This window comes from Bos mutus, chromosome 16 (assembly GCF_027580195.1).
Source record: "Bos mutus isolate GX-2022 chromosome 16, NWIPB_WYAK_1.1, whole genome shotgun sequence".
Taxonomy (NCBI): Eukaryota; Metazoa; Chordata; class Mammalia; order Artiodactyla; family Bovidae; genus Bos; species Bos mutus.
In genome coordinates this window covers 10010322-10037752 of record NC_091632.1, presented here as the reverse complement: position 1 = coordinate 10037752, position 27431 = coordinate 10010322, and the positions used below count along the sequence as shown (strand labels likewise).

The 27431-nt window shown below is 42.5% G+C and overlaps 1 protein-coding gene across 3 annotated transcripts in view; it reads right to left on the bottom strand.

Annotated features, from left to right (window-relative positions):
* ASPM (assembly factor for spindle microtubules) overlaps positions 1 to 26936 on the bottom strand; it is a 62325-nt gene extending 35389 nt beyond the window's left edge. For 2 of the 3 annotated variants that reach the window (XM_070384692.1, XM_070384694.1), the window contains exons 1-11: positions 26470 to 26936; positions 18852 to 18995; positions 17208 to 18699; positions 11349 to 11450; positions 10832 to 10927; positions 9946 to 10092; positions 7719 to 7964; positions 7375 to 7442; positions 4673 to 4814; positions 3009 to 3139; positions 2056 to 2231 (exon numbers count right to left, since the gene is read on the bottom strand). In XM_070384692.1, coding sequence (XP_070240793.1) covers positions 2056 to 2231; positions 3009 to 3139; positions 4673 to 4814; positions 7375 to 7442; positions 7719 to 7964; positions 9946 to 10092; positions 10832 to 10927; positions 11349 to 11450; positions 17208 to 18699; positions 18852 to 18995; positions 26470 to 26766 — 3041 coding nt within the window. In that variant the 5' untranslated portion in view covers positions 26767 to 26936. The remainder of the gene's footprint in view (positions 1 to 2055; positions 2232 to 3008; positions 3140 to 4672; positions 4815 to 7374; positions 7443 to 7718; positions 7965 to 9945; positions 10093 to 10831; positions 10928 to 11348; positions 11451 to 17207; positions 18700 to 18851; positions 18996 to 26469) is intronic. The other variant, XM_005897216.3, reaches the window with a different exon arrangement.
* Positions 26937 to 27431: the final 495 nt, after the last annotated feature.

Below are 27431 nucleotides of genomic sequence, written 5' to 3'. Positions count from 1 at the left end.
CTAATATCATCTAGTGTTTTACACTAGACAAAAATCACTGTTTCCACAGAAAGATCGAGCCCAACTAATGACTGTATCTGGTTAAAATTTGGCAGACTTGTTTACAGAACGATAATTTCTAAAGGTTAGGAAGCAATGTAAGATAGGTGTAGGCCAACCACTCAATCAACGTCTTAAGCATTCCAGCAACACTAGACTGACCGACTGACCGTCACCTACAGCATCAGTGGATTAACCATTCCCAAGTGACCACATGCTCGTTTTGGGGACACTGAAGAAAACAGAAGCTTGTCAAGCAAGATTGAGTCTCTTAACTAGTGAGAGTTCCTGAGAATGACAAAGCATCAACACCCAACATTGGGAAGTCCTTAGTAATGCCTATAAAAGAACAAAAACTTTCTTTCATCATAAAAAAATTACACTGAACAGGAAGCCAATCACTGCTCCTCCCAGAGAGAGGAAGAAGTTTCAAATCGTGAATTGCTAGTGCCCAGAAAACAGATGTGCTGGTTTGGATTTATGGAATGAACAAATTAAAATTAAATACAAAAATACTCAAGAGAGGAAGCTACAGTAAAGTTCAAGACTATTACTTTGTCATGAGAATATATGATCGGAAAAGAAAAGGTTCATGGAAATTTAATTTAGAAGACAACGAGAGACATGTGTGCTGTTATTGTTGCTTATTTGTTTAGCTGTGCTGGGTCTTCTCTGCTCCAAGGTATGTAGGATCTCAGTTCCCCGACCAGGGATCAAACCTGCATCCTTTGCACTGCAAGGCAAATTCTTAACCACTAAACTACCAAAGGAAGTCCCATGTATCCTATTTGTGAAGAACTGGGGATTCACAAAGATATAGTGATAACTTCCTCACAAATGTCAGACATAATATAAATTAGAAGTTTCTTAGAAACAAGATGGATGCCTTCAAGTCACATATTGTAAAGAAGCCACCTGACGTACAGTGTAAAGGCCGCTCCTTCCAAAGCAGGCAGTGGTGACTCACTGCTGTCACATCAAAGCCAGTGCCTAGGACTCTAGTGTGTTAGTGAGGAAACGCATGCGACACGAAGCTGGATGTTGGGAGCTGATGCCCACTGCCACTGCCGGGTAAAACCTGGGCAAAACACGCCGTATCTTCATCTCACTTCTCACGTGTTGTTGTTGTCCTGTCCGACTCTTTGTGACCTCATGGACTGCAGCACACCAGGATTCCCTGTCCTTCACCATCTCCTGGAGTTTGCTCAAACTCAAGTCCATTTAGTTGGTGATGCCATCCAACCATCTCATTCTCTGTGCCCTCAATCTTTCCCAGCATCAGGGTCTTTTCCAGTGAGTCAGCTCTTCGCATCAGGTGGCCAAAGTATTGGAACTTCGGCTTTAGCATCAGTCCTTCCAATGAGTATTCAGGGTTGATTTCCTTTAGGATGGACTGCTTTGATCTCCTTGCTGTCCAAGGGACTCTCAAGAGTCTTCTCCAGCACCAAAATCTGAAAGCACCAGTTCTTCAGTGCTCAGCCTTCTTTATAGTCCAAACCTCACATCCATACATGACTACTGGAAAATCCATAGCTTTGACTATATGGACCTTTGCTGGCAAAGTGATGTCTCTGCTTTTTAATACACTAAGTTTGTCACAGCTCTCCTTCCAAGGAGCAAGTGTCTTTTAATTTCAGATCTTCATCCTTACATGTGCAACATGGTTAACACAAATAAAACTGGTCTCAAATGATGTAGAAGTCATGAAATCACTGCAGATAAAGCGCTAAGTCTTATAGTTTAATTAGCCCCATGCTTTCCCCAACTCCTATTCTAGGGCATCAGTGGTTCCTACTCAGACCTCATCACCTGCCAGCAGGGAAAAATGTGGATAGGGGACAAGGTTTCTTGGCCTAAAATTCACACTATTTTCCTGAACTTACCCCAACTTTTTAAACCCTAGATTTATCCCATTACATAAAGGAGCAAGAGGGATTGTGTATGTTAGAAAAAAGTGTCTTCCAGAAAATTTTCGTCTATTCTAGGGAGAGACATAATGCCATTTCTTATACTCACACGAGACGCACCCCACACTGCAAGTCTACAGCAAGATTCTTAACAGCAAAATCAAATTCATCGAAAGGCATCTGGACGTGGGTCACAGGAAATCCCAGTAAGCTCAGGTGACGGGAAAGGTCACCTTCACCACCTAGGAAATCTCGTGAAAAAGCCAGAAGGATTTCTTTACTGGCCTATGGAGAAACAAACAGAAGGTATTATAATCCAGTATCATCATTCTGTTTATAATAAAAACAAATTCTTCAAATCATTCTGCGCATATAGAAATAAAGTAAAATTAACAGTAGTATAAAAAGACAGTTTCATATGGTAACAATGGAAACCTCATATATTTCCACAATATTTCCAATTTAAGACTTTTTAAGAAAGGGCTCATAAATAATAATAACTCTAAAAATTAGAATTTGATAGCATACTAAATTAGGAAAGAAATTTTCTCCCAAATTAATTCCTCAGAAGCACAGTTACATTCATTCTCAAAGCAAAGCTAGGATGACGCATTGGTGAAATGTCAACCAACCAGCTAGGCAGGGTTCGAACTACTGGGCAGGCATTTCTGTTCTACTCCAGAGTACTGTTCTTTGGGAAAATCACTTTTTCTGAGGAGAAAATATACAATAAAAACAGACAAAATTTTATATGTGAAATATAAAATATAAGATAAAAACTATTGGGCTCCCTTGTGGCTCAGTTGGTAAAGAATCCGCCTGCAATGCAGGAGACCTGCGTTAGATCCCTGGGTTGGGAAGGTCCCCTGGAGAAGGGAAAAGCTACCCACTCTAGTATTCTAGCCTGGAGAATTCCATGGACTGTATATATATAGTCTATGGGGTTGCAAAGAGTCAGACTAGTGTTCTTTGGGAAAATCACTTTTTCTGAGGAGAAAATACACAATAAAAACAGACAAAAGTCTTATATGTGAAATAAAATATATAAGATGAAAACCATACCTTGAACTCTGCATCTTTACAGAAGAGACAAGGATCATGATCAATAAGTCTAGAGATTTTAGCATAATCAAGGAAACAAATCAACAATAATAGCTTTTTCAATGTAAACTTAGACAGAGCTTCTTCATGACCTGAAATAAAGTACAAAAAGGCATAGCACATTCATCTATGTAAGACAAGTTTGGTTTTCTTTTCTTGGTGGGGGGTTTCTGAAATATTTTTCTATATTTAGTTATTCTGCTATGCTTTTGGTCTATATATTCCTGCTAAGGATTCTTGAGATGTGTCCTATACTTTAAAGTCAAATTATCTTGGAATTCTTTGTAAGTCTATAAAATTCCTTATTTTACCTTTTTTTTTTTTTTGGCAGGGGGAACGTAAATTGGTGCATCAACTATGGAAAACAGTATGGAGATGACTCAAAAAACTAAAAAGAGAACTACCAAGTAATCCAGCAATTACACTGCTGAGTATATATTCAGAGAAAATGAAAACGCTAAGTCAAAAAGATACATATACCGCAATGTTCATAGCAGCATTATTTACAATACCCAAGATGTGGAAGCAACCTAAGTGTCCATTGACAGAAGAACGGATAAAGAAGATGTGGTGTATACATATGTATATGTGCATGTATGTACATGTGTGGAATAGAATACTACTCGGCCATAAGAAAGAATGAAATTTTGCCATTTGCAGCAACATGAATGGACCTGAAGGGCATTATGCTAGAGAAATAAGTCAGAGAGAGAAAGACAAATACTGCATGGTATCACTTAATGTGGAATGTAAAAAATAAAGCAAACTAGTGAATATGACAAAAAAGAAACAGACCTGCAGATACAGAAAACAAACCAGCGGTTACCAGCGAGGAGAGGAACGGTGGGGGCAAGACAGAGGAGGAGATTAAGAAGTACAAATCACGATAAAATAAATAATAGCTTATTTGATAATAGCTTATCAAATAAATTAGCTACAAGGACATATTGTACAACACAGGGAATATAGCCAATATTTTATAAAAGCTGTAAATGGAGGATAGCCTTTCAAAATTATGAATCATTATGCTGAACAGCTGAACCTTACATAACACTGTAAATCAACTATACCTCAATTAAACAAAAAACAAGTTTTATGTAAAAGTAGGAGAGTTACAATCTGCTAGAACAAACCAGCAGCAATAAGCACAGGAGCACACTGCCTGTCTTAGGCTTTCCATGTACAGGCTCATTTAAGGCTCACGACGCCTCTATGGGGCGGGTACTATTTAACGTTTCCAGTTCATGGAAGAAACTGGGGCACAGACACAGCAAGACACTGGGTTAGCTTCACACGACAACTACGTCATGAGCACCGCAGGCACCGACCCAGGGGCTAAGAATACTAAAACAGCAAGTGGCAGCCTAAGACAGACGTGACCTCCACAGGGCGTGAGGCCTGCTTGTGAGGTGGCGAGGAGAGACAGCAGGCACAAACAGCGATAGGGCTATAGCGGTGGGGGACAGATGGGGAATGGCGCAGGTCGTAGAAAGAGACGGCAGTGGAGAGAGAGGCCTTTTACACCAGTTTCTCTGGAAGGTGAAGTCGGAACAGAGACAGGAATGAGGACAGGATGCCCTCTGCACACAGCGTGGGGAGCACACGACGGAGGCAGAGCCACCCACCATCTCTGTACAGGTGAGGGACACTTGGGTGTCTGTACTCGGCTGCGATGTCAGGATTCCAAAGCAGGCGGTTCAGAATGAACATCGCCAGCCCCGTGACGTCACTGTTGTCTTCCAGAGGCACCAGTTCTCCGTATATCGTCTGAAAAGAAATCCAAGCCCAAGTCAGGGCTGTGCTCTCTCTTCGGGGCACAGGGAAGCAGAGGGGAGGGACAGATGACGATGGTCTAGGAACTGGCGAGGTTCTGATTCCTTTGGGAGAGATGAGGATGAGGATGGGCTGAACATGTAATGTTTTGTGCAATTTTTAGTGCACCCTTCTTCACAGTGAAGAAGAGAAGAAAGTTCAGGACTAAGATAAGTTTAGGACTAAGATCAGTTCTTAAAAATTATATGACAAGTGATATTTATATTGCAATTTTTTCTTTTAAGAACTACCAAATGTAGGCCTCTTGTTCAAATTTAATGACAACTGTCCTGCTAGTGGGCTTCCTAGGTGGCACTAGTGGTAAAGAACCCACCTGCCAGTGAAGGAGACATGGGAGACTTAGGTTCGATCCCTCAGTCGGGAAGACTCCCTGGAGGAGGGCACGGCAACCCACTCCAATATTCTTGCCTGGAGAATCCCATGGACAGAGGAGCCTGGCGGGCTACAGTCCATAGGGTCGCAAAGAGTCAGACACGACTGAAGCAACTTAGCACACATGCACGCACGTCCTGCAAGTGTATCATGAAGGTACAACAGACACCTAAGTAATTCTAAATGCTTGAGTAGTTAACAAATGGAAAACCATCTGTAAATCATCTAAGACAATAACTTGAGATGTTCAGATCTGTATATAATCAAGGATTAAAATGTTATTAATTTAACATCAATGTGATTGTTAATGATTTTTAAAGAATTAGAAAAAACTACAAACATCAAATTGTATTTTATAACTTTACATCAATAAAACTAGAGAAAAGCATAAAAAATACTAATATCTGCCAAAATAGAGACATTTTGTCTTTCTTTACTTTATTTTTTTGGCATGTGATGCTTTCTTAAGATCCTCAAAGGTCATGCCTCCTAACAGAATTCTAAGGTGTGATGGTACAATGTTTTGTTTATAATTATTCATTCCTCCCTTCCCTTTAGAAGTCCCCTTTCCCACCAAATGGCATAGATTTGCTGTATGTATTGTGAAAGAATAAATATTTCTGCCTCATCTGTGTCTGGACAGATGTGCACTGTGGGCAGAACTATGGATGAGGTGATGCACACTACCTCTAGGAGGAAGTTTCAAAGGGCATGGCATGTTTCTAACTCTCCTACGTGTTACCTCTGCCACAAAAGAGCTATGCCCCAAATAGACAGGTCCTACTTTACCATCTGTGCCACCAGGGAAGCCCTAGACAGGTTCTACTTTAGCTGAGGTTCTGGAACTCTTTGATATCTGAAGCATAGCCAGTTGATATGTAATTTTCTGATTAACTTTTCATTGAAAGAAATGAGAAGTTGAATTTCAAATCAGTTGAAATAAGAATTAAAGTAGGAAATCTTAACAAGTTCACTGTCTAGTTGGGTGACCATAGTGGGATTATCATTCATTCTCTCAACAGCTCAATTTTCTGATAAACAGACAGATTATTGTAAAGATTGTTCTTTAGTACAAAAGATTTTTCTATTCAAAAACTTAGAAAAAATTGAAGAATGGGATATCCCACATGACAAAGGTAAAAAGCCTAAACAAGATATAAGAGTTCACCAGTAAAAGACTAAAGGAAATGGAAACACTGAGGGCTGGAATAAAAGAATATTTTTAACACTCAACTCCTAGTGGCTTTCTAATTCAGTTAGTTTTATCATTCTAAATATTATTGAACCATACACCATGTGAAAAACTCAAATTCTGATGTTTTCATGAGTAGTGTTCCATCTAAATGTTTCTGATGACTTCAGACTGGTGTGGATTCCAGTCCTGGCCCTTCACTGGCATTCGGCAGGTCACTTACCATTTCAGCTTCTGTTCTGTCAGTGAAGTTGGAATAACAATAAATACCTCACTGGATTTTATGGAGATCTAAATTAGAAAATGTATTTAATGTGTTTTAAACAGCCTAGTATTGTCATTCGGAGAAGGCAATGGCAACCCACTCCAGTACTCTTGCCTGGAAAATCCCATGGATGGAGGACCCTGGTAGGCTGCAATCCATGGGGTCGCTAAGAGTTGGACTCGACTGAGCGACTTCACTTTCACTTTTCACTTTCATGCATTGGAGAAGGAAATGGCGACCCACTCCAGTGTTCTTGCCTGGAGAATCCCAGGGACGGGGGAGCCTGGTGGGCTGCCGTCTATGGGGTCACAGAGTCGGCCACGACTGAAGCGACTTAGCAGCAGCAGCAGCAGCAGTATTGTCATTGGTAAATGCTCAGAAAGGAGTTAACTATGCTTGTTATTACATCTGGTACCAAATTTTATATATGTAAGAAACTAACGGGAAAACTGCTATGTAACAAGATGGCAGTAATACAGAATGACAGAGTCTGTTAACCTAATGAGCATTTATGAAGGGACCTTAAATTTCATACTGAGAGATTAAGCAACCAAATAATTTGATAATTGAAACCATCATTTTATTAAAGAATCTTCTAGAAGTGTATATATATATATATATATATCTCAAAGTATCTTTTTTCAAAAACTGAATGGTGTACTTACCTCTAGGCCGATTCGTAGCCACAAAGGATTATATGACAATAGCCAATTCAGGACTTTCTGGCGTTCTCCTGAAACGCATATGAAATGCAAGTAAGCTCAGACCACTAATCAAATATGAGACAGTGAATACAATTTCATGGACAGAAATCAGAGACCAAAAAGGAACATCACATATATGAAATATGTTAAAGTATACTTCCACTCTTTTATATATGTACATGATCTCGTTTAAGTTTGTGAAATTTTAGGTAGCAAAGTGAAACCATGTATATATTTGACTCTGAAAAAAAAATTTCTAGAGTGTTTTTAAAGAATTAATCTCAAGATTTCTATAATCTTCTTACCCACATCTTTCCAGAGGTGCCTGTCTTTCCGAACAATTAGCCGCCGAGCTTCGATTTCAATTTCAAGCTTTTTCATAGCCTTAACCATTTTTTCAGAAGTAAATAAGCGGCACGCGGCACGGCGCAACCTGTTCAGCCTGCACCGGGCGGTGTAAGCTCTGAGAGACACCTCGTCCTTGGTAGGAGCTTTCGGGACACTTACTTTATGTTGACTCTCTACTCCCAGAAGAAGAGTGGAAGCATTTACTGGGTCAAAATGAAAGAAAGGACAGTTCTGGTTAACCAATACGTGCATACACTTTAAAATCTAGCAATAAGTGCAGCTGAAGACAGGATCTAGTCCCTGTGCCTTCCAGCCTGCTCCTCTCCTTCCCACCTCAAAGTGAAGGTGGCATCCTTCACTCAGAAGCTTCGGCTGTCCTATGGTCACAACCAGTTGACTGTACCTGCAAACTGTATCCCAAATCTAACCATTTCTTATAACCACTGTCGTTCAGGTTCCAACACGATCTCCTCTAACCCAGACTCATGAGACAGCCTCCTAGCTGGCTTCTCTGCTTCCATACGCTTTATCAAAAGATAAACTCCTAAAGGATGGGATTTGTTGGGAGGGAGTATAAGAGGGAGGGGACATACATATATCCATGGCTGATTCATGCTGGTGTACGACAGAAACCAACACAATACTAAAAGCAATTATCTTTCAATTTTAAAAATAAATTTAAAAAGAATAATAATAAAAAAGTAATGGAAAATATCCAAAAGGTAAAAAGTCAATATGCTTGAATACATTAAAAAAAAGTTATATTTCTCTATTCCAAAGAGAAATAGAAATAATATTTAAAAATAAATTAATAAAGGTTAAAAAAAAGAATGTGATTTGTTAAAGTCAAATTTTGAAATGCAATTTGAATTTTCATAGAGCACATCTTCTCTCAAGGAAAGAACTAAAAATCATGTTTTGTTTACTTTTGGAGAAAAAGAAAAGTACCTAATCAAAGGTAGAATTCCTATACACACTTCTCTAACAAATGCAGACGAGTGTCTGCTGGAACACTACAGCAAGAGGGAAATCGTCCCCCTTAAAGTCAGCCTGTGTGATGCCTGGGCAAGTTAAGTATTTTAAAGGGGTTTTCCTTATCTGGAGTTGAACTGATCTCTGTAACTTCTATGAGAGAGTACCACAAGTGAATCTTCCTTGTCTCAGGAGAAAACCCTTTAAATATTTGAAGAACACCATGTTTCCATCACATTCCATACTTTGAGTTTTTCTGTTTTCCAGAACTACAGTGAAATATTTTAAAAATTCCTCATACCCACTGGTTTTTAGACCTCTCATCATTACATACTTGGCCACAAACATCTTAAACAGGGTCCAACAGAGACAATACCCCTAACAGGCCATACAAGACAAAACGATCTGCCGGACATTCCACTTTATTGATGCAGCTAAGACTGGACTGGGTTTCTAGGCAGCCATGTCTCTGTTAATGCAGACTGAATCTGTCTTACAATAAAACCCATTCACTGGCAAGGCTGGAAATCACACTGGCTGATGAGCAAAAAAAGAAGTTCAGTGCTTACAGCACAAAATTCTCTCACCTGCACAATAATGAGCATTTGTGTTAATAACCTAGTGTGCTGTGCCACGAACTACACTATGATCAGATCAGATCAGTCGCTCAGTCGTGTCCGACTCTTTGTGACCCCATGAATCGCAGCACACGCCAGGCCTCCCTGTCCATCACCAACTCCCGGAGTTCACTCAGACTCACGTCCATCGAGTCAGTGATGCCATCCAGCCGTCTCATCCTCTGTCGTCCCCTTCTCCTCCTGCCCCCAATCCCTCCCAGCATCATTGTCTTTTCCAATGAGTCAACTCTTTGCATGAGGTGGCCAAAGTACTACACTATGATACACTTGTGAAAGTGAAGTCACTTCAGTAGTGTTCAACTCTTTGCGACCCTACATAGCCTGCGAGGCTCCTCTGTCCATGGGATTTTCCAAGCAAGAATACTGGAGTGGGCTGCCATTTCCTTCTCCAGGGGACCTTCCTGACCCAGGGATTGAACCTAGGTCTCCCACATTGTGGGCAGACTCTTTACCATCTGGGCGACCAGGGAAGCCCAATAAATCTGTACAACTAAAGAATGGAAAAATCATGTTAAAAATGACCCATTAAAACAAAGAAAGTATTACCCAATTTAAACATTAACTTCATGTTTACCTTCAGAAATATTTGTTTTTACAGTGAAGTCGTCAGGAGTTAATATAAAATTTAGCCACCAAGTGAAGCCCTGTTCCTGCTTTTCCTTCCAGCGTTCATCATAAAACATGTTTTTTGCAGCAAACGGCATTGGATGTCTAGGTATACCTAGGAATACAGTTAGGTTAAGGCATAAAAACTTTTCCTTTAAATTATTATACAATCTATAGCAATAGACTATCGTCAGCAAGAACACCTTTAAGACACTGAACGATGTTTGCTTTTCTACTTCCTGCTGGAAGTAGTTGAAAGCATTTGGGGTGTGCTGCACTGTGCTCAGTCACTCAGTCGTGTCCGACTCTTTGTGACCCCGTGTACTGTAGCCCGCCAGGCTCCTCTGTCCACAGAATTCTCCAGGCGAGAATACTGGAGTGGGTTGCCCTCCTCCAGGAGATCTTCCCAACCCAGAGATCAAACCCAGGTCTCCTGCATTGCAGGCGGATTCTTTACCATTTGGGTCACCAGGGAAACCCAATACCGGATGGTTAACCTATCCCTTCTCCAGGGAATCTTCCTGACCCAGGAATCAAACTGGGGTCTCCTGCATTGTAGGCAGATTCACTACCAGCTGAGCTACTAGGGAAGCCCATTTTGGGGTATAAAATATAGTAAAAGTAAGAGAGAAAAAGTAAGGCAGTACCTCCTGGTTATTTAAAAATCCCAAGAAAAGTGAGTCAACTTCATTGAACTCTGAGAAAATATCCTAATTGTTATTGGGACACATACTTTAACAATTCTTCAAGGCTTTTATTCCATTAAAAAAAATCAATTCATTTCCATTTGAAATGCGATTAATGTTTCATTCAGTGTCAGTTTTTCATAGACTTTAAAGATATTAAACACTTGCCTTTTAGTGGTTTTATGAAGGTCAAGTTAGACTGAGCCACAGGAACAAAGGGTCTTGTCCTTCTGTTTGTTTTAGGAGTTCTGTATCCTAATGAATCTACAATCATGCAAAAAAGAATAGCATTTTAAAAGTAAAATAAATTCTGCAAGTGAACTGCTATCAACTTAAAATTTGCACTCTCCAAAATCATATCCATTTAGCAGATGCTGAGTAACCACTATGTGCCAGGGTATGAACTTGGGTAAATAAAACCTATGTCTGGAAGTTACAGACCAGAAACTACAACGTATTTTGTGTTGACAGAAGCTACGATTGAGATTGAACCAGCTCACTGTGTGTGTGTGCGTGTGTGTGTGTATGTACATATACAACTAGGTGCTGAGAATGCAGAATGGAAAGATGTGGTTCCCGCCCTCAGGATGTTCTGGGTCCAGAACAGAGGAGTAGAAAGAATCACAGTACATTACATCAGAAGTATAGGAGGAGCCCGGGACAAGGGGAGGGAAAGCTGAGTCACCTGGAAGGCAGACAGCCTCCTGGCGGGAGCGCCCCTGGGCTGACCCTGCAATGGACGTGACACACCAGGAACCGGGCCTCTGACTGAACTGCAAGGTGGTGCCTGGAGCCAAGAACACAGACAAGAAAAGCAAGACAAAAAAGGGGTTGGAAGAGGAAGAAAGGAATTAAAAAATATGAAAAATAACAGTGATGGCCAGTAGTTGAATACTTGCGCCAGGCACTCCCAGAGTCTTGTAATTTAGGTTACTGATGTAGTCAGCACCAGAAGTCTATCAGAAGTGCACCATCATTTTCCATGTTTTATGGAGCTTAGAGCAACTATGCTACTTGGTCAAGGTCATACATGCTAGTAGGTAGCTGAGCTAGACAGTATGGCTTCAGAGCTTGCACTGTAATTCAGTTCCAAGTACCCTATGGGCCAGTGAAGGATTAAGGTCCAGGCAGTCACACTGTCACATGTATTTCAGAAGATGGAATGGACAGTGGACTGGAGTCAAGACTAGAGATGGAAGCGAAAAGGAAGCAATCCCAGGGGCCTAAGTCAGTTATGATGAGAATTTAAAGGAACACAGAAGCAGTGGAGACAAAACCAGAGAAGAGCTGTTTTCATAGCAGAATTTGCAGAAGCAGTGGAGAAAAAACCAGAGAAGAGCTGTTTTCATAGCAGAATTTGCAACAGGGCTTAATGTCAACTGACTGGGCAAGTGATGGAGAATGAGAACTCTGACAGGTTCCCAGACCTCACCCAGGTGATGACATAGATGGTGGGGGGTACCTACAGGAGGTAGATGGTGGGGGTGCCTACAGGAGGTAGACGGTGGGGGGTACCTACAGGAGGTAGACGGTGGGGGGTACCTACAGGAGGTAGACGGTGGGGGGTACCTACAGGAGGTAGATGGTAAGTGGTACCTACAGGAGGTAGATGATGGGGCTGGGGGTACCTACAGGGAAAGTCACAGAGGAAAACAGCCCGTCCTAACGCAGTTCACTCCCTCAAAGGTGGGTTTCATACCAGCTTGTGCTGCTGTTCCATACAAACCAGGAGCTAATATTAATAATAAAGCCAGAGAGGGGAAAGCTAAGGCCCAGAGCAGAATCCAGCCCACAGCTGTTTGGGTACAGTCTGCAAGCTAAGAAGTTCTCATGTTTATGAACACTAGTTAAAAACAAAATAGACCTCCAAACAGTTTGATTTCATGACACATGAAGACAATATGAAATTCAGATCTTGGTGTCCATAAATAAAGTCTTCTTGGCACGGAGTCACAGCCGCTCATGTCCACACTGTCTGTGCCTGTTTCCCCGTCGGCAATGACAGGGCCCACTGGTTGTGACAGAGGTCACATGAGCTGCACAAACTGGATATTTACTATCTAGACCTTCAGAGAAAAAGTGCCCAGCTTTGACTTAGAAGAATTGCAAATCCATGCCAATTGTCAAAATAAGGAATATGACCACATTGCTACATAATATCTATTCGGTTATAAGTTTCTTTCCGTCTTAACGTACCTAAAATTAAAAATGTGAGTTCCTCGTTCTGAAGGCTTGCACAGGCTAGTCCCTCTGCCTACAACCATTTTGTTCTGTGGGAGACTTCCTTGGAAACGTCTCACAGCTTCTGGTCTTTCCCAGAAAGCCAAGTAAAGTGCCTCCACTTCTGTGCTTTCATGATTCCCTGGGCACAGCTCCAAGGACCGGGAGTGGCTGAGGACAGGAATGAGGTCTTTTCTCCCAGTATCCACAGAGCCTAGAACAATGCATAGCGTGTGGCAGGGACCTATCAGAGCTGAATAAACGTACCTGGAAAAACTGACTTCTTTCTCTGTAGACACTGCAGGGTCTTGCTCGTCACTGTAAGAACCTGGCTTCCAGTGAGATGAAAAGCCAGCGGGGGTATAGAAGTGGAGCATGTTAGAATCCAACTGATGACTATTTTAAAAGCATTGCCTTGGCAGCTAAGTGGAAAACGGGCTCCAGAGAAGGCAAGGGTGAAGGCAAGATCTGACAGGGACCTGCAGAGACATAGGCTCGGATGGGGCCGTCAGTGATAGTGAGAAGTGACCCAGTCCTGAATGTACTTGGAAAGAAGACAGGATTTGTTGAGGGACTGAGTTTAGAATCAGGCAGACTGTCTGAATTTATAGAGAAAGGGTCGGAGAGAAGCACACTTAGGGACACCCCAAGGTGTGGGGCCTGAGCTGAGAGGAGATCATAACAGAAGTGTGTCGGACCGACACACCAGGGAAGATGTCACGGGACTGGGGATGCAAGGGGTGCTTTTGGACAAATTAAAGGCACTCACTAGGCAGTCAAGTGGAAATAAAAGACGCTGGATAAACGAGTCTACAGATGAAAGGTCCATCCTAAAGATGTAAAGCTGGAAGGCCTCCATGTAGAGGCAGTACTGAAAGCTGTGAGACGGCCTGAAAGCATTAAGGGAATGAGCAAAAGTGTGAAAAAGTTTCAGTGGTTGAGTCTTTGTGTACCTCAAAGTTTAGAGGCTGGAGCAACAGACACAGAGGAGCCCCCAGGGAGGCGGGAAAAGAACCAGGAGGAAGTGGGAGTGGCAGGGTAAAGCGGCCCCAGAAGAGAGAGGTTGCCTAATAGTTCAAGATGAAGACTGAGAAATAACCTCTGGATTCAGTGTGGAGGTGCTGATGACCTTGACAAAACAAGGTTTTACCAGAGTCATGAAAATCTGGTTGAAGTGACTTCAACAAAGAGGAGATCTAGAAACAGCTAATAAAAGCATCTTTCAAAGTGATTATTTTCTTTTACATTAAAAAGCACCTTTTAATTCAAGCATAATGTTTACATGGAAAAGTATACGGAATCAGTGAACTATCACAAAATGAACATGTAGGTTCTTTCAAGGAGTGTTGCTTACAAGAAAGCAGAAAGATGCCGGGTGTGAATGGATATGTGGTATCAATGAGAAGTCTTTGTTTTTTTGGGAGATGGAGGTAAGAACAGCACTTTGTTGCATGAATCAGAAATGACCTGATAGGGAGTCAAACCCTGGAGACGTGGGGAAAGGCAGCTGCTAAAACAACGACTGTGTAGACGGCTGGGGTCTTTACTGTTACTAGGAAAGAGCCGCCTTACCGGTGCACAGACCTCTCAGGCTGTCACGGGAGGGGAGGCAGCAGGGGATGGGAACGCAGCGGGTGATGGATGCTGTGGAACTTTCCACAACACCTCTGCATCCTCAGTGAGGCAGCAAGTATGCTGTCGGTGTAGGTGAGGATCAGAGCACCAGCTCCTGAGCCCCCTGCATGGGGGAACCCCAGCCTGACCACTTACTCCCCGTGACCTCAGGCAAAGACTCAGCTTCTGGATGCGGAGGTTTTCTGACTTGAACGTGTGCTTATGACAACGTCTACTCAGTCTGACTGCTGTAGCTATGAGAGGCGCTATCAGCAAGGCACTCACAGCGGGGGCTGCGAGGAACGCAGGCAGTAAACACTGGCTGCTGTTGCCTTGTCCTCAGAGGAGGAAGGAGGTGCTCGAGGTTTCAGGACAAAAAGGGAGGGGGGCAGTAGTCTGCAGGAGAGAGAGAGAAAGTCAACAAAGCAGGACGACAGAGCTGAGGAGAGTTGCGGGCTTCCGGGAGATGAGCGGTCACGGTCCAGCAAGGTTCAGGCACAGAGCTGGCCTGGGAACTGGAATGTGCCAGACAAGCACGAAGATGGAACAAGGGGTTACGATGAGCCATGGAGGCCAAGCCAAGTGAGAAAATGATGACAGGTCAGGGATGAGGACTGGGGAAATGGAGGTGGATTCATTGGCTTTTAGAGAAAACGCTGAAATCCCAGCGAGGGAGATGCTCTAAGAGTGTGGCCTAAGGAGGCTGCAATTCACAGGCCAGGGTACTGGAAGGATCTCCTTCAAGGATCTTGAAATCATAAAGACGCATCATAAAGTAGAAGTTTTAGAGAAGGTCTTATGAGCCAAATATAAAAATTCTCAGTCATCTCTCCCTGTAACAAGGAGAACTCAAGGTGAGGTGGTCTGGAAACTGAGCTTCCAGCTATCTGCCCTTTGCTTTCTTGTCATCTGTTTCCGGGAAGAAAGGAGAAGCAACAGTCTGGAAGCAGGTATGAGACGGTGGGTGGTCCACGGTCCCAGGAGGTTCCGGGTCAGAGGAGCAGGAGAGAAGGCATGTTCTCGGGAGAGGGCCAGGTCAGGGCGGGAACAGGAGGAGGGGGCATTCAGCAAAGCTGGATGTGAAGGAAGGCAGTGAGTCCAGAGCACACAGGCACTGCAGAGAGCTGGGGAGATGCAGAAGGTGATTCCAACTGGGGAGTGTACAAAGAAAAATGAGCTCAAGTACCCGAGTGGGTGTGACACTTCCTGTGAGTCCTGGGATCCCTTTACATTATCTGTTTCGTAGCCTGTGTGGTTTGTTTTCCTGCCTGGACCCTGACTGGCATCTGAGGCAGTCTGGGATTAGTCCTGACAGTTTTTGAAGCAGACAGGGGTGGGATGGGTGAGGGCTGGGGATGGAACGGTGAGGTTCCTCCTAAAGGAAAGAGGAGTTCGGGGGCCTTGTCTTCATCCCCAAATAAGGGCCAAGTAGAGGCTAAGGAGAACGATGTCCCTGGGGGAAGGCCCCCTCTGCGCCCCCTCAGACAGTGTGATGGGGGCCAGGTGTGCACTGGGCCCTCACTCTGGGGCCTGGACTAAGGTGAGGCACGCTCAGTACTTCCCCGGGTGCAACACTTGCAGGGGGAGCAAAAAACTCTGTCAGCAAGACAAGCACATAGGGACTTCCCTGATGGTCCAGTGACTGAGACTCCATGTTCTCAGGGCAGGGGGCCCAGGTTCGATCTCTGGTTGGGGAACTAGATCCCACTTCCCACAACTAAGAGTTTGTGTGCCACATATCCAGAGAAAAACATGATCCAAAAGGATACATGCACCCCAGTGTTCACTGAAGCACTGTTTACAGTGGCCAGGACATGGAAACACAGTCTAAATCAACAGAGGAATGGATAAAGAAGATGTGGCACAAACAATGGAATATTACTCAACCATTAAAAAGAATGAAGCAATGTCATTTGCAGTAATATGGGTGGGCCTAGAGAGTGTCATACTGAGTGAAGTAAGTCAGACAAAGAGGGATAAATATCTTATGACATGCCTTATATGTGGAATCTAAAAAGAAATCATATCAATGCACTTACAAAACAGAGAGACAGACTCACAGAAAATGAACCACGGCTGCTGGAAGGGAAGGCATAGTTAGGGACCTTGGAAAAGTTAAGTACACACTGCTCTATTTAAAATGGATGACCAACAAGGACCTATTGTATAGCACATGGAACTCTGCACGTTATGTGGCAGCCTGAATGGGAGGGGAGTTTGCGGGAGAATGGATACATGTAAATGTACGGCTAAGTCCCTTCAGCTGTTCATCTGAAACTATCACCACATTATTAATCGGCTATACCCCAATACAAAATAAAACTTAAAGTTTCGGGGGAAAAAAAGAGTTCGCATGCTGAAACTAAGATACAACCAAATAAACAAATATGTTAAAAAAATTTTTTTAAATATAAAGACAAAAAAATATATATATATATAAAGACAAGCATTTTAACACAATAGTTTTTAAAAATTACTGCAGAAAAACCGTGATGAATGAAACATCAAAAATGTAAATAAGAATGAGATCACAGTGATTTCAGAATTCGGCCCTACTCTATGTCTGACTCATCTTCCACTAAAGCCAACCGGTGAATGAAAAGTACAAGTTGATTTAAGCTTCTCAATAGCAATTTACTAAACCAAAAGAAATAGAAACTATCCCCCATATAGGTATACTTTCATGAAAGATTTTATGAATGAGACTCACCTGTTTTCTTCTTCAGGTTTAATTTCTCTCTGTGGCTAACACGTTTCAAGGAGGAGGTTACCACTTTTTTTGTGTGTTTAACAGTTGATGTTTTAGACTCCACAGGAGAAAAATGGGGCCTTTTGACCTCTTGTACTTCCGTGCATTCTGTAACTGTTATCCTCACATTTTCATCTCCTGTGTGTCCCTCACTCTTTCTTTTACGAGCAACTGAAGCTACCTTGCAGGGAGGAGTTACTATGTTTTTAGAGCTCTTAGGTCTATTCGGTATTAAATCTCTAATTGGAAGAAAAGGATGAAAATCATCTTTCTCTTTTTGATCATCTGTTTCCTTTTTGCAGTCACCCACTACGACATTGAGACATCTTTTTGCCTTTGGTTTAACAGTCTCCATTTGGTTTTCTACAGCGCAAGTGGGCTTTCTTTTAGTCACAGTGGCAGAAAGTATTGGGCGTCTCTTAATAGGTTTTTTGCGGCTGTGACTAGAAATATCCTGAACTGCCGAAAATTTAGGCTGGTTCTGTTTTTTAAAAGTGTAAGAGTTTGACATCACTTCTAAAGCTTTGGATGCTTCAAAAGTAGCTTTTGGAGATTCTAACTGCTGACATTCAGAAATACAAGGTACAGCTGCATTTTTTCTCTCATCTTGAGGAGGCTGTGAGTCCTGAAAATGTCCAGTTGATAATGGCAATTGACATGTTTGCTGAGATACACATATATATGCCATATTATCTTTTAAAAATTGATTTGGGGAGAGAATTGGGTTGATGGACTCTGTTTCTAGATCCTCATTTAGTCCATAATTATCATTTATGAAAGAATCTGGACTTAGAATTTTCCGACAGATTTCATGTACCCTTTTTGATTCCAAAATCACAGGCCTTGTATTACCTTTCACAAACATATCTGGTGAGAGGCACTTCATAAATTCTGGTTCATTATTAGATGCATGGCTATTATTCACAAAAGAATCCGGACTTAGAAAATGTCCTTGGCTTTGTGTGATGTTCAAACTTGAAGAATAATTTGGGGTAAGAGTAAGTTTACCATTCTCTTCAATTTGACTATTAACGTTGTCTATGGAGTCAAAGGAGGTTTCAGTTATGCCTTTCTCATTAAAATGAAAATCTTCTGCAGTGTTGGCACCGTCTGCTTTCACCAGTTCCCCATTTTCAGAAGCAGGAAGGGATGTGTAGGTTGTAGATCGACGAACAGGAAGTGGCAAGCAGGTCCCCCTGTGGCACTCTAGGGAAGCGGGGCTGATAGGTGATATGGGGAGTTTATTTTCTTCAAGGATTAAAGGATTGCTTTCTGGTGGGGAACAGTTTCCATTTGTAGCCAGATTCTCACAGGCTTGTAGTGGGCTCCTAACTCTGTCAGCTTTGGGGGAAACATTAAATGTTTTATTCACATTTTGAATATTTGAAGCCTTCTTGCTATGTCTTGAAGAGGCTGATGCTTTCTTCTTATTAATAGTATCCCAAAGAGTCCTCTGCAAAAATAAGCAAAACATACAGATTAAGTTGATAACTATTGAATACTACTTATAAGCAATATTATGAATGTTACTTCAAGAGACCTGTGAACAAAATGATTTTACATATTATTTCCTAGAGTAAATACAGAATGCTGAAAATTTATTACCTTTTTCTTTTTCGGCTCTTCTGCATTTCCTAGTAATATAGCTTGGTGTTTCAGAATATCATTTACAAGAAATGTTATGGTCTCTCTTATTCGGCCTCCTTTTAACGGTGTCCAGGTAATAGAAACAACAATTTTTTCTTTAGGCTATAACCAAAAGAACACATTTTAAATTACTATAACAGTAGTGATGTATAACAACACAAACATATTCTATATTATATACAAATGGGTCTTCCCTGGTGGCTCAGACAGTAAAGAACCTGCCTGAAATGCAGGAGACCCAGGTTCGATCCCTGGGTAAGGAGGATCCCCTGGAGAAGGACATGGCAACACACTCCAGTATTCTTGCCTGGAGAATCCCATGAACAGAGGAAACTGGTGGTCTATAGTCCATGCGGTTGCAGAGTTGGACACAACTGAGCAACTAACACCCCCATCAATAGAGAGAATACAGTAGAGGATTAATAATTGTTACTCACCAACATTTAACAAGTCAAATGTATCTTCCTATCCTATCTCATTTCATTCTAAGGAAAAAGGCTACCGTAATAACAAAGTTCACAACAAGATAAAATTATAATAAACTCTTAACTGTATATGAAAGCAGTGGAACAGAGAGTCTACGAATCACTTTATTTTAGTTCAGTGGTTTTTAAAAATTTAATCACATTATTTCCACTTCTTTAGACTATGTACAGAACTTCCATTTCAAATATAAATGCCTTATACGAGAAAGACATTTTCAGAAAGAAATGTAAAGATGATCAGCTAAATTCCTTGCTCTCCACGAGCTTCTCTAAAGTCCATAGCATCATTATTGATACTCTAGGCCTAGTTTCAGGTTATCTAACATAACTAGTCTGAATCTCACATCCCTAGGAAGCAGACACTGTCATGACACATGTTTTACAGATGAAGTAATCAAGGTTCAGGAAGCTTTACGAATTCTGCAGCCCAGAGAAACAAGGAGTAATTTCAATTTTCAAATCTTAAGAAATACATTTCATGAGGCTATAGCCACCATGAAGAGTGCTTCTTCTGATGGATCTGGGAAAGGTAAATTGAAAACCTTCTGAAAGTGATCCACCATTTTGGATGCCATTAAGAACATTCATGATTCATGAGAAGAGATCAAAATGTCAGCATCTACAGGGATCTGGGAGAAGTTGATTTCAGTCTTCCAGAATGACTTTGAGGGGTTTAAGACTTCAGCAAAGGTGCAGATGTGTTAGAAATAGCAAGAGAACTTGAATTTTAAGAGGGAAGAATAAATCCCACTCCGCAGCAGATCTGTTTCTTTTACTTTAAACTTTGTATTCCGTTGATTTCCTACAAGTTAAGAATGTTGGAGGTAACTTGAAACATACAGGAGAGCCCATTCTCAAGGCTCTGACCTTTAAGTGTTGCACTTTCCCATTAAGATAGAGATTAAAAAGTTGAAGAACAGGACAGTTGTAGCATTTGCCCTGTTAGGGGTTTATGGGAACATCATGAGCCGACCTATAGGGACAGCTGCAAGAACAAAGGATTCTGACACCAAGAAGTTTCTACCAACCAATCATGTACCCTCCTCTTAAAAAAAAAAAAAAGAAGAAGAAGCAGCCGGAATTCTAACTAGGGTAAGATGGTTCTTTGGGACACTAGTCCACCGTCTTTTTGGTCAGCTGAATTTCCGTATAAAGTCACTACTCCTTGCCCCAGCAGCTCGTCTCTAGGATTATTAGCCTGTTGCATGGTGAGCAGTACAAGTGTGGACTCAGTAACAGATTTAGAAGTATCTGAGGACGTGACTGAAACGCTGCAATTTATGATAAAACTTGAATGGATGGGAAGTTGTTTCGTACAGATGAGCCAAGAGACTGGTTTCTTGAGATGGAATCTACTCCTGGTGAAGAGGCTATGGAGATTATTGGAATGATGACAAAGGATTTAGAATATTACATAAACTTAGTTGGGAAAGCAGAGCAAGGCTGATGAGGAGAGACTTTTAATTTTGAGAGAAGTTCTGCTGTGGTGAAAATGCTATGAAACAGTACTGCAGGCTACAGAGAAATTATTCATGAAAGGAAGAGCCAATCAATGCAGCACACTTCACTGCTGTCTTACATTAAGAAATTGGCACAGTCACCCCAGCCTTCGGCAACCACCACCCTGACCAGTCAGCAGCCACCAACATCAAGGTCAGAACTTACAACCACAAAACAGGTATAGTTTGCAGAAGGCTCAATTGATTGTTAGTATCTCTTAGTAGTAGTCTTTTTAGTTGAGATACATATACTGTCTTCTTCAACATGAGGCTATAGTACACTTAAAAAATTACAGAATAGTGTATACATAAATTTTATATGCACTGGGAAACCAAAAAATTCATGTGACTCATTTTTCTATGATTTTCACTCTGTTACAGTGGTCTGGATGAGCACCCACAATATCTGAGATCCGCTTATACTTAATGGGCTTATCTTTCAAATTTCATTGTCACTGAGATTCAGATGAAATTGTCTGCTTAGGATAAATTCAAGAGTGTGAATTCTTACTACTTGCTTCTCAATTTATACATAAAATTTTTTTTTTAATTTAAAAGGGGAAGTTCCTTCTAAAGAAGGAACTATTGAACAAATGGTTATTGACTGCCTAATGGCATACATAGTGCCTGACACAGAGGGGGCGTATGTTAAATATTTAAGTGACAAAATTATTGAGTGAATGAAAAACACACTTGGCCTCTGGTCTCATGGACACTATATTCTGCTCAATAAAAGAAATGACAAAATCTAAATAAAAAGATAAGTACAAAAATACAAGTCCCCAGTACTGTCATCAATGAAACAAAGGTTGAGAGGCACAGCAACAGTGTAGGGAACTATAATCGCTAACGGGCTGATCAGAAATTATAATAATTATAATATTTAAGCTAAAACAAAGTATAAGAATGAGCTGGACACATAGAGCTAAGTGAAAGTAACTCAGTTGTGTCCGATTCTTTGAGACCCCATGGACTGTCCATGGAATTTTCCAGGCCAGAATATTGGAGTGGGTAGCCTTTCCCTTCTCCAGGGGATCTTTCCAACCAGGTATTGAACCCAGGTCTCCCACATTGCAGGTGGATTCTTTACCAGCTGAGCCACAAGGGAAGCCCAAGAACACTGGAGTGGGTTGCCTGTCCCTTCTCCAGGGTATCTTCCCAACCCAGGAATTGAACCAGGGTCTCCCATATTGCAGGTGGATTCTTTGCCAACTGAGCTGTCAGGGAGAAGCAGTTCAGAAGGTACCAACACATGCATAGCCCGGGAACCAGAGGGTTAGGGTTACAGTTAGGGTTGCCTCGTAGGACAACCCCAGAAACAGACAAGAGGACCAGTGTGGCTTAAGAGTAGTGAGAAGGCAAATGACCTGTGACACGTGAGGCTGGAGAGAGCAGCAGAGGACTGCTGCATATTAGAACACTCTCTAGCAGATCGAAACATTGCAAACATTACTTAGGTGTACATTTGGCTTCAGAGGTTTTGTTTTGCTTGTTTGCCTATTTTCTTTAAGGCATACTAAAATGAAGTTCAAGTTTTTTTATCCTTAATTGAAGGCTTAATCCTGTAACCTAGGAGAGTACATTGGGAAAAAAGATGCTCAAAATGTTCCTCCCCTTTCCTCTTTCCTGCCTCCTCCTCCTCCATCCACTCTCCCATGAGGAAGTCCTCCTTTAATCTGTAACAGTCCATAGATTGAGACACTGACAGCAAGTCAGTTCTGAGAGACACTTAAAAGGGATTTAAAACTGATACCTGCTTTTGGACTGTGATGATGATAGTCTGTCTACAAAACTTGACTTTTTATGGAGACAAATACTCTCAGAGGTGTAAAAACTGAGATAAAACATGAAGCACTTTGCTTTTTCCCCTTGGTAAGTCTTCATTTGGATTCCCTACCCATTTCCCCCTTGCTTTCAACCTCTTAGTAACTCAAACAAAACAAATGAGGGAACCGATCTGTTATATATTTTCTTTTAAATACCTTCAGTAACGGCAGTCTATGCGTCACTGTTTATTTTTTTGAACAGAAGCATTGCCGAGTGTCTGAGATAAGAGTGATACTATTTTATCTGGATTCTAAGAGAGACATTAGAAAGTCAGGATAGCAATTTAAAATGTGTACTGCATCTCTCCTTGGGGAGGAAATTTTTAAAAGCCGAGAATCAGTGAACAGAATCATTTGTCATTTCCCTCAAGTCCTAAGATTCTGCAGTCTTTGTTTACACACTCCCTTATTAGTGACAAATCAGAAAATGATAGTTGTAGCCAGTGACAACGGAAGGTGCGTGGTTATTAACTGGATCTGGCTCGCCCCCTGGTGGCCCTAAGTGCAATGAACAGAACAGTCTCAAGCCTAGAGGTGAAGAGGGAGGAGAGTCAGGTTTGGGGCTCCTATTAAGCCAGTTCATCCAAGTCTTCCAGTCAGATCAAAATAGCATCACACTCACTGCAGATAGAAGAAGGATAGCTTGTTTTATTAAAGAAGCGCAAGCGGCCTCATGTTAGTTTCTACTCATCTGTAGCAGAAGCTCATATTCCCATAACTGGCACCAATGAGTCTGTTAAACTGTCCAGTTAAATTATTCGCACACCTGGCTACAAGAATCACTTTGAGGGGTTTGTGGAAGGTAAACATGCCCTGGCCCTCCCCATGTCCTCCCAGGAGTGATGCTGAAGCGGGGTCCTGGTACCTGCGGTTGTTCAAAGCTCACCAGGAGGTAACATGCAGCCAGGATGGACACAGAGTTGAACTCCATTCAGTGTGGTTGTGGTTTAGTCACTAAGTCATGTCCAGACTCTTGAGACCCTGTGGACTGTAGCCTGCTAGGCTCCTCTGTCCATGGGATTCTCCAGGCAAGAATACTAGAGTGGGTTGCCATTTCCTTCTCCAGGGGATCTTCCCGACCCAGGAATCGAACCCAGATCTCCTGCAATGCAGCCAGATTCTTCACCAACTGAGCTACAAGGGAGGTGTTTACTGTGGCGGGTGGTGATTTTAACTGACTGTCATTATGAAGACTCAGGCCCAAATGACACACCCCCTACAGGACAGCCGTCACAGGCAGATTCTAGCACACCAGTATTATCAAAGTTTTAAAAAGCATGATTAGGAGAGTAAGAGAACAATCATTTAAAGTTTTTTTCCCTTTGTCCTCAATTTTATAAGCTGAGTGTCTCATACAGTACCTGGCAAAAAGCAGATGCATGAAAAATACAGTTTTTAATGTATCATGGGAAAAAAATAGATAAGTATACACCCCCCCCCAAAAAATGTTTTTTCCTTGAAAAGGGCTGCCCATAAATCTGCTCTGCAAAAAATATCCTGAATGAGTCTCTGGTCCTTCATTCCTTTTCAGGCCTAGATACATTGTGTTGTAGACATATTTTTACAGTAACTGTGAAGTCACTCTCTGGCAGGTATAATACCTAGAGATTCTTGAGATGCCATCTGCATACAAAAGATCTTGTTTAAAATGCCGTTTTCTGTATTTACCCCCAGAGATTCACATTAGCAAGTGTGGAGTGATGAGCAGAAATCTCCCATATTACAAGCAATCCAGACAAATCTGATGTGAGTGGTTGAGGCATCTCGGAGAAATGCTGCTTAGGTGTATGGTGACATGCTAATTCACCAAGGGTGTGTTTTAGATAAGGGATGTTCACATAGGTATTTTCTACTATTGTGCTTTTCAAAATGCTGTCCTTGGACCAGTAGCAGAGGCATCACCTGGGAACTTCTGAGAAAAGCAAATTCTAGTTGTCCTCTGCACATATGGAATCAGACTCTGAGGGGCCCCAAGTATTTTACCCTTAGCTGATTCTGATGCCCTCAAATTTAGAACCACCAGTCTCCTCAAAACATCCCATCCTTCTTGGTGCCTATCTGATGCAGCTTCTCCTTGTTCTTAGAATTTCCCCTCATCCTCCTAACATATGTCTTTAGGAAGGAACCATGCCTCCTGTCTTTGAATCAATATAAATGAAAGTGCACGGGATTTAAAGACCTGGATGAGAATCCTAACTGTGTCAATCGCCAAGAATAAAACCATGTGTAAATGTTTTCCACCCTCTGAGCATACTTCCTCATTAAAAATTAAGACTGGAACATTTATTCAGGACACAGTCAAGATCTCTGCTTGAAGCTTTCTCTCATTTGAGCACCATGCACAGCTTTAGCTGGCATTGCTTCCAACTAATAGACGAGAAAAGAGAGACTCAGAATACTGAACCGAGCTGCCTAACTCTGATGCACTGCACACAAACCCTTTGACAGTAGTGCCTTATCCTCTAATGTAAATAATGACTCCATGAGTTTGTTGTAAGGATTAAATAAGGCAACAGACTTGAGAACAATTTGTAAAAGGTAAACATTATGTTTGTATGTATTATCTTAGTGGTTGAGTGGAATCAACACACCCAAACCTGAAGCTGAAGGAAATCAACAGCTAATAAAAGACAAGCTTTGTTTTAAAGCAGAAACCATAAAACATCACAAACATATGGTTTAAAAGAACAGTTAACTTTCATAATATAAAAGTATAACTCTAAAAAAAAATTCAAAAACTTTAGTCCCACAAAACAAAAAAGAACAAGCAGAAGTATAGTGTAGATAGAAAAAGCAAGTATTTGTTTTCCCACAAAAAGAAAAGCAAGCAGTTTATAAACTGCAAGGAGTTTATAAACTAGAGAGGAAGGGCAGGTTCTTAACTATAGCTGAACAAGTGCTTAAGTCAATGGACCTCAGCTTAGAGCCTTGTATCACTGCTTTAGGAAGTGGTTTTTTAGACAAGGAGTGGGACTCCCTCAGCTAATTTTTTTTTTTCTTCTTCTCACACTTTCAGAGGTTCTAACCAATGGAAAGACCACTGCAGTCCAAATAAGGATGTAAATATTCTAGATTTTGATGACAGGAATGGGAGCTTTACTGTGGCGAATGTAATGCAGAAAAGCTACCCTGGAAATCCTTGAAACAGCAGTTACAAATTTAAATTTGAATCACCATTAAAACTACACTACAGCAAAGGAAAAAAAAAAAAGATTAAATAATAAAGTGTGCATACTTATTGAAAACAACCCTGAGAAGTGTTTTTTTATTTTGTCGCTATTTGGCCAAAACGAAGCTCACCAGAAGAGTAGTTACTCTGACACTCCATGGACTCAGTTTCCCTTTAGAAACTAAAGCGCATATTAAGATGACTGATAGAAAGCAATTTAAAAACCCTGCTCTAATCAGAGTACTCCTGGCAATCTTATATGCAGACAGGAAGATGGATAGATGGATGAGTAGATGAAAGATAAGAATATTAATTGTAAGCGTGCCATCCACTCCTCTAGAACTGCCAATCTTCTCGAGGCCCTAAGTCAATGAGAAACTCTTCTCTATCACAGAAGGCAGGAATGTGCTCCGAAGGATGCCCGGCGCGGGCGCGGGCGCTGTCACTGCCGGGTCCCCGCCCACCGGGCTCCTCCTGCCCCGGGGACAGGGGCTCACCAGAGTCTGAGGGAATCACTCGGCTTTTACTCAGGTCCGCTCCTGCCCCTTCCGAGCCCGGGTCCCGGAGCGCGGCGGGGAGGCCGCATCCCGCTCCTACCTGCAGCACGAAGGCGCTCGGCCAGATAGTGAAGCCGCGTTCGGCGGCGGGGCCGCGGGACAGCCACACGGCGGCCGCCTCCTCGTTGGGGTTGTCCAGGATCAGGGGCAGCGTCCGCGAGGCTCCCAGGCGCACGTCCCCGAAGCAGAGGAAGGGCGACCTGCAGAAGTGGCTGAGGGACAGGACGGCCGGGGACGCCGCCTCCTCCTCGGCGCGGGGACCCCTCGGCCCCGCCCGCGGCCTCGGCTCCGGCGGGCTCCGCTCCCAGCAGCCGCTACCCCGCTGCCAGGTCGCCATCGAGGCCTCTGGGTACGCCCGGCTGCTCCGAGCGGCCTCCGCAAGAACGCCCACAGCCTCCCCTCGAGGAGCTGCGGGGATCGAGAAACAACTCGCCCCCTTTCTCGTCCAGTTGCCAGGACACAAGAAGGCGTCCGGACGCACAAACTCAAACTGGAGAGAGACGCGAACTGAGAAGGGATTTTGCCCCGTTTAAAATTCCCGCCTCCACCAATGGGCTGCCCTGGTTCCGCCCACCTCCGAGCGGGCCCAATCGGTGAGCAGCACTGCCAGCCAATGAGAAGACGGCGCCTTATTTAAATGTGGCGGCGACGGTGACGGGTCGCTCTTGCAGAGGAGAGGGCTATGGCAGCTGGGTCTGGGCTCTCTCTGAGGGCTGGGGCTCAGGTTCGGAATTCGCCTATCGGTTTTGTGAACAGGTTGGTGGAAGCGAAGAGAGTCACAGCACTTCCTCCGGAAATGCAGCTGTCTTGGCGGTTGCCGGCAAAGTCATTGCCTCACAGTACTTTGAGGGAGATCAATGTACTCGCCCGGGATCCCTCTGCCACTTCCTGGGCCCAAAAGGGAGAAAATGAGGAAAATTAAAATTAAATGTACAGTTAGTGCGAACGTGCTGACGTCAGTGCGTGGTGTCGGTGCAGTGGCTCAGTAACTTACCTGCTGGT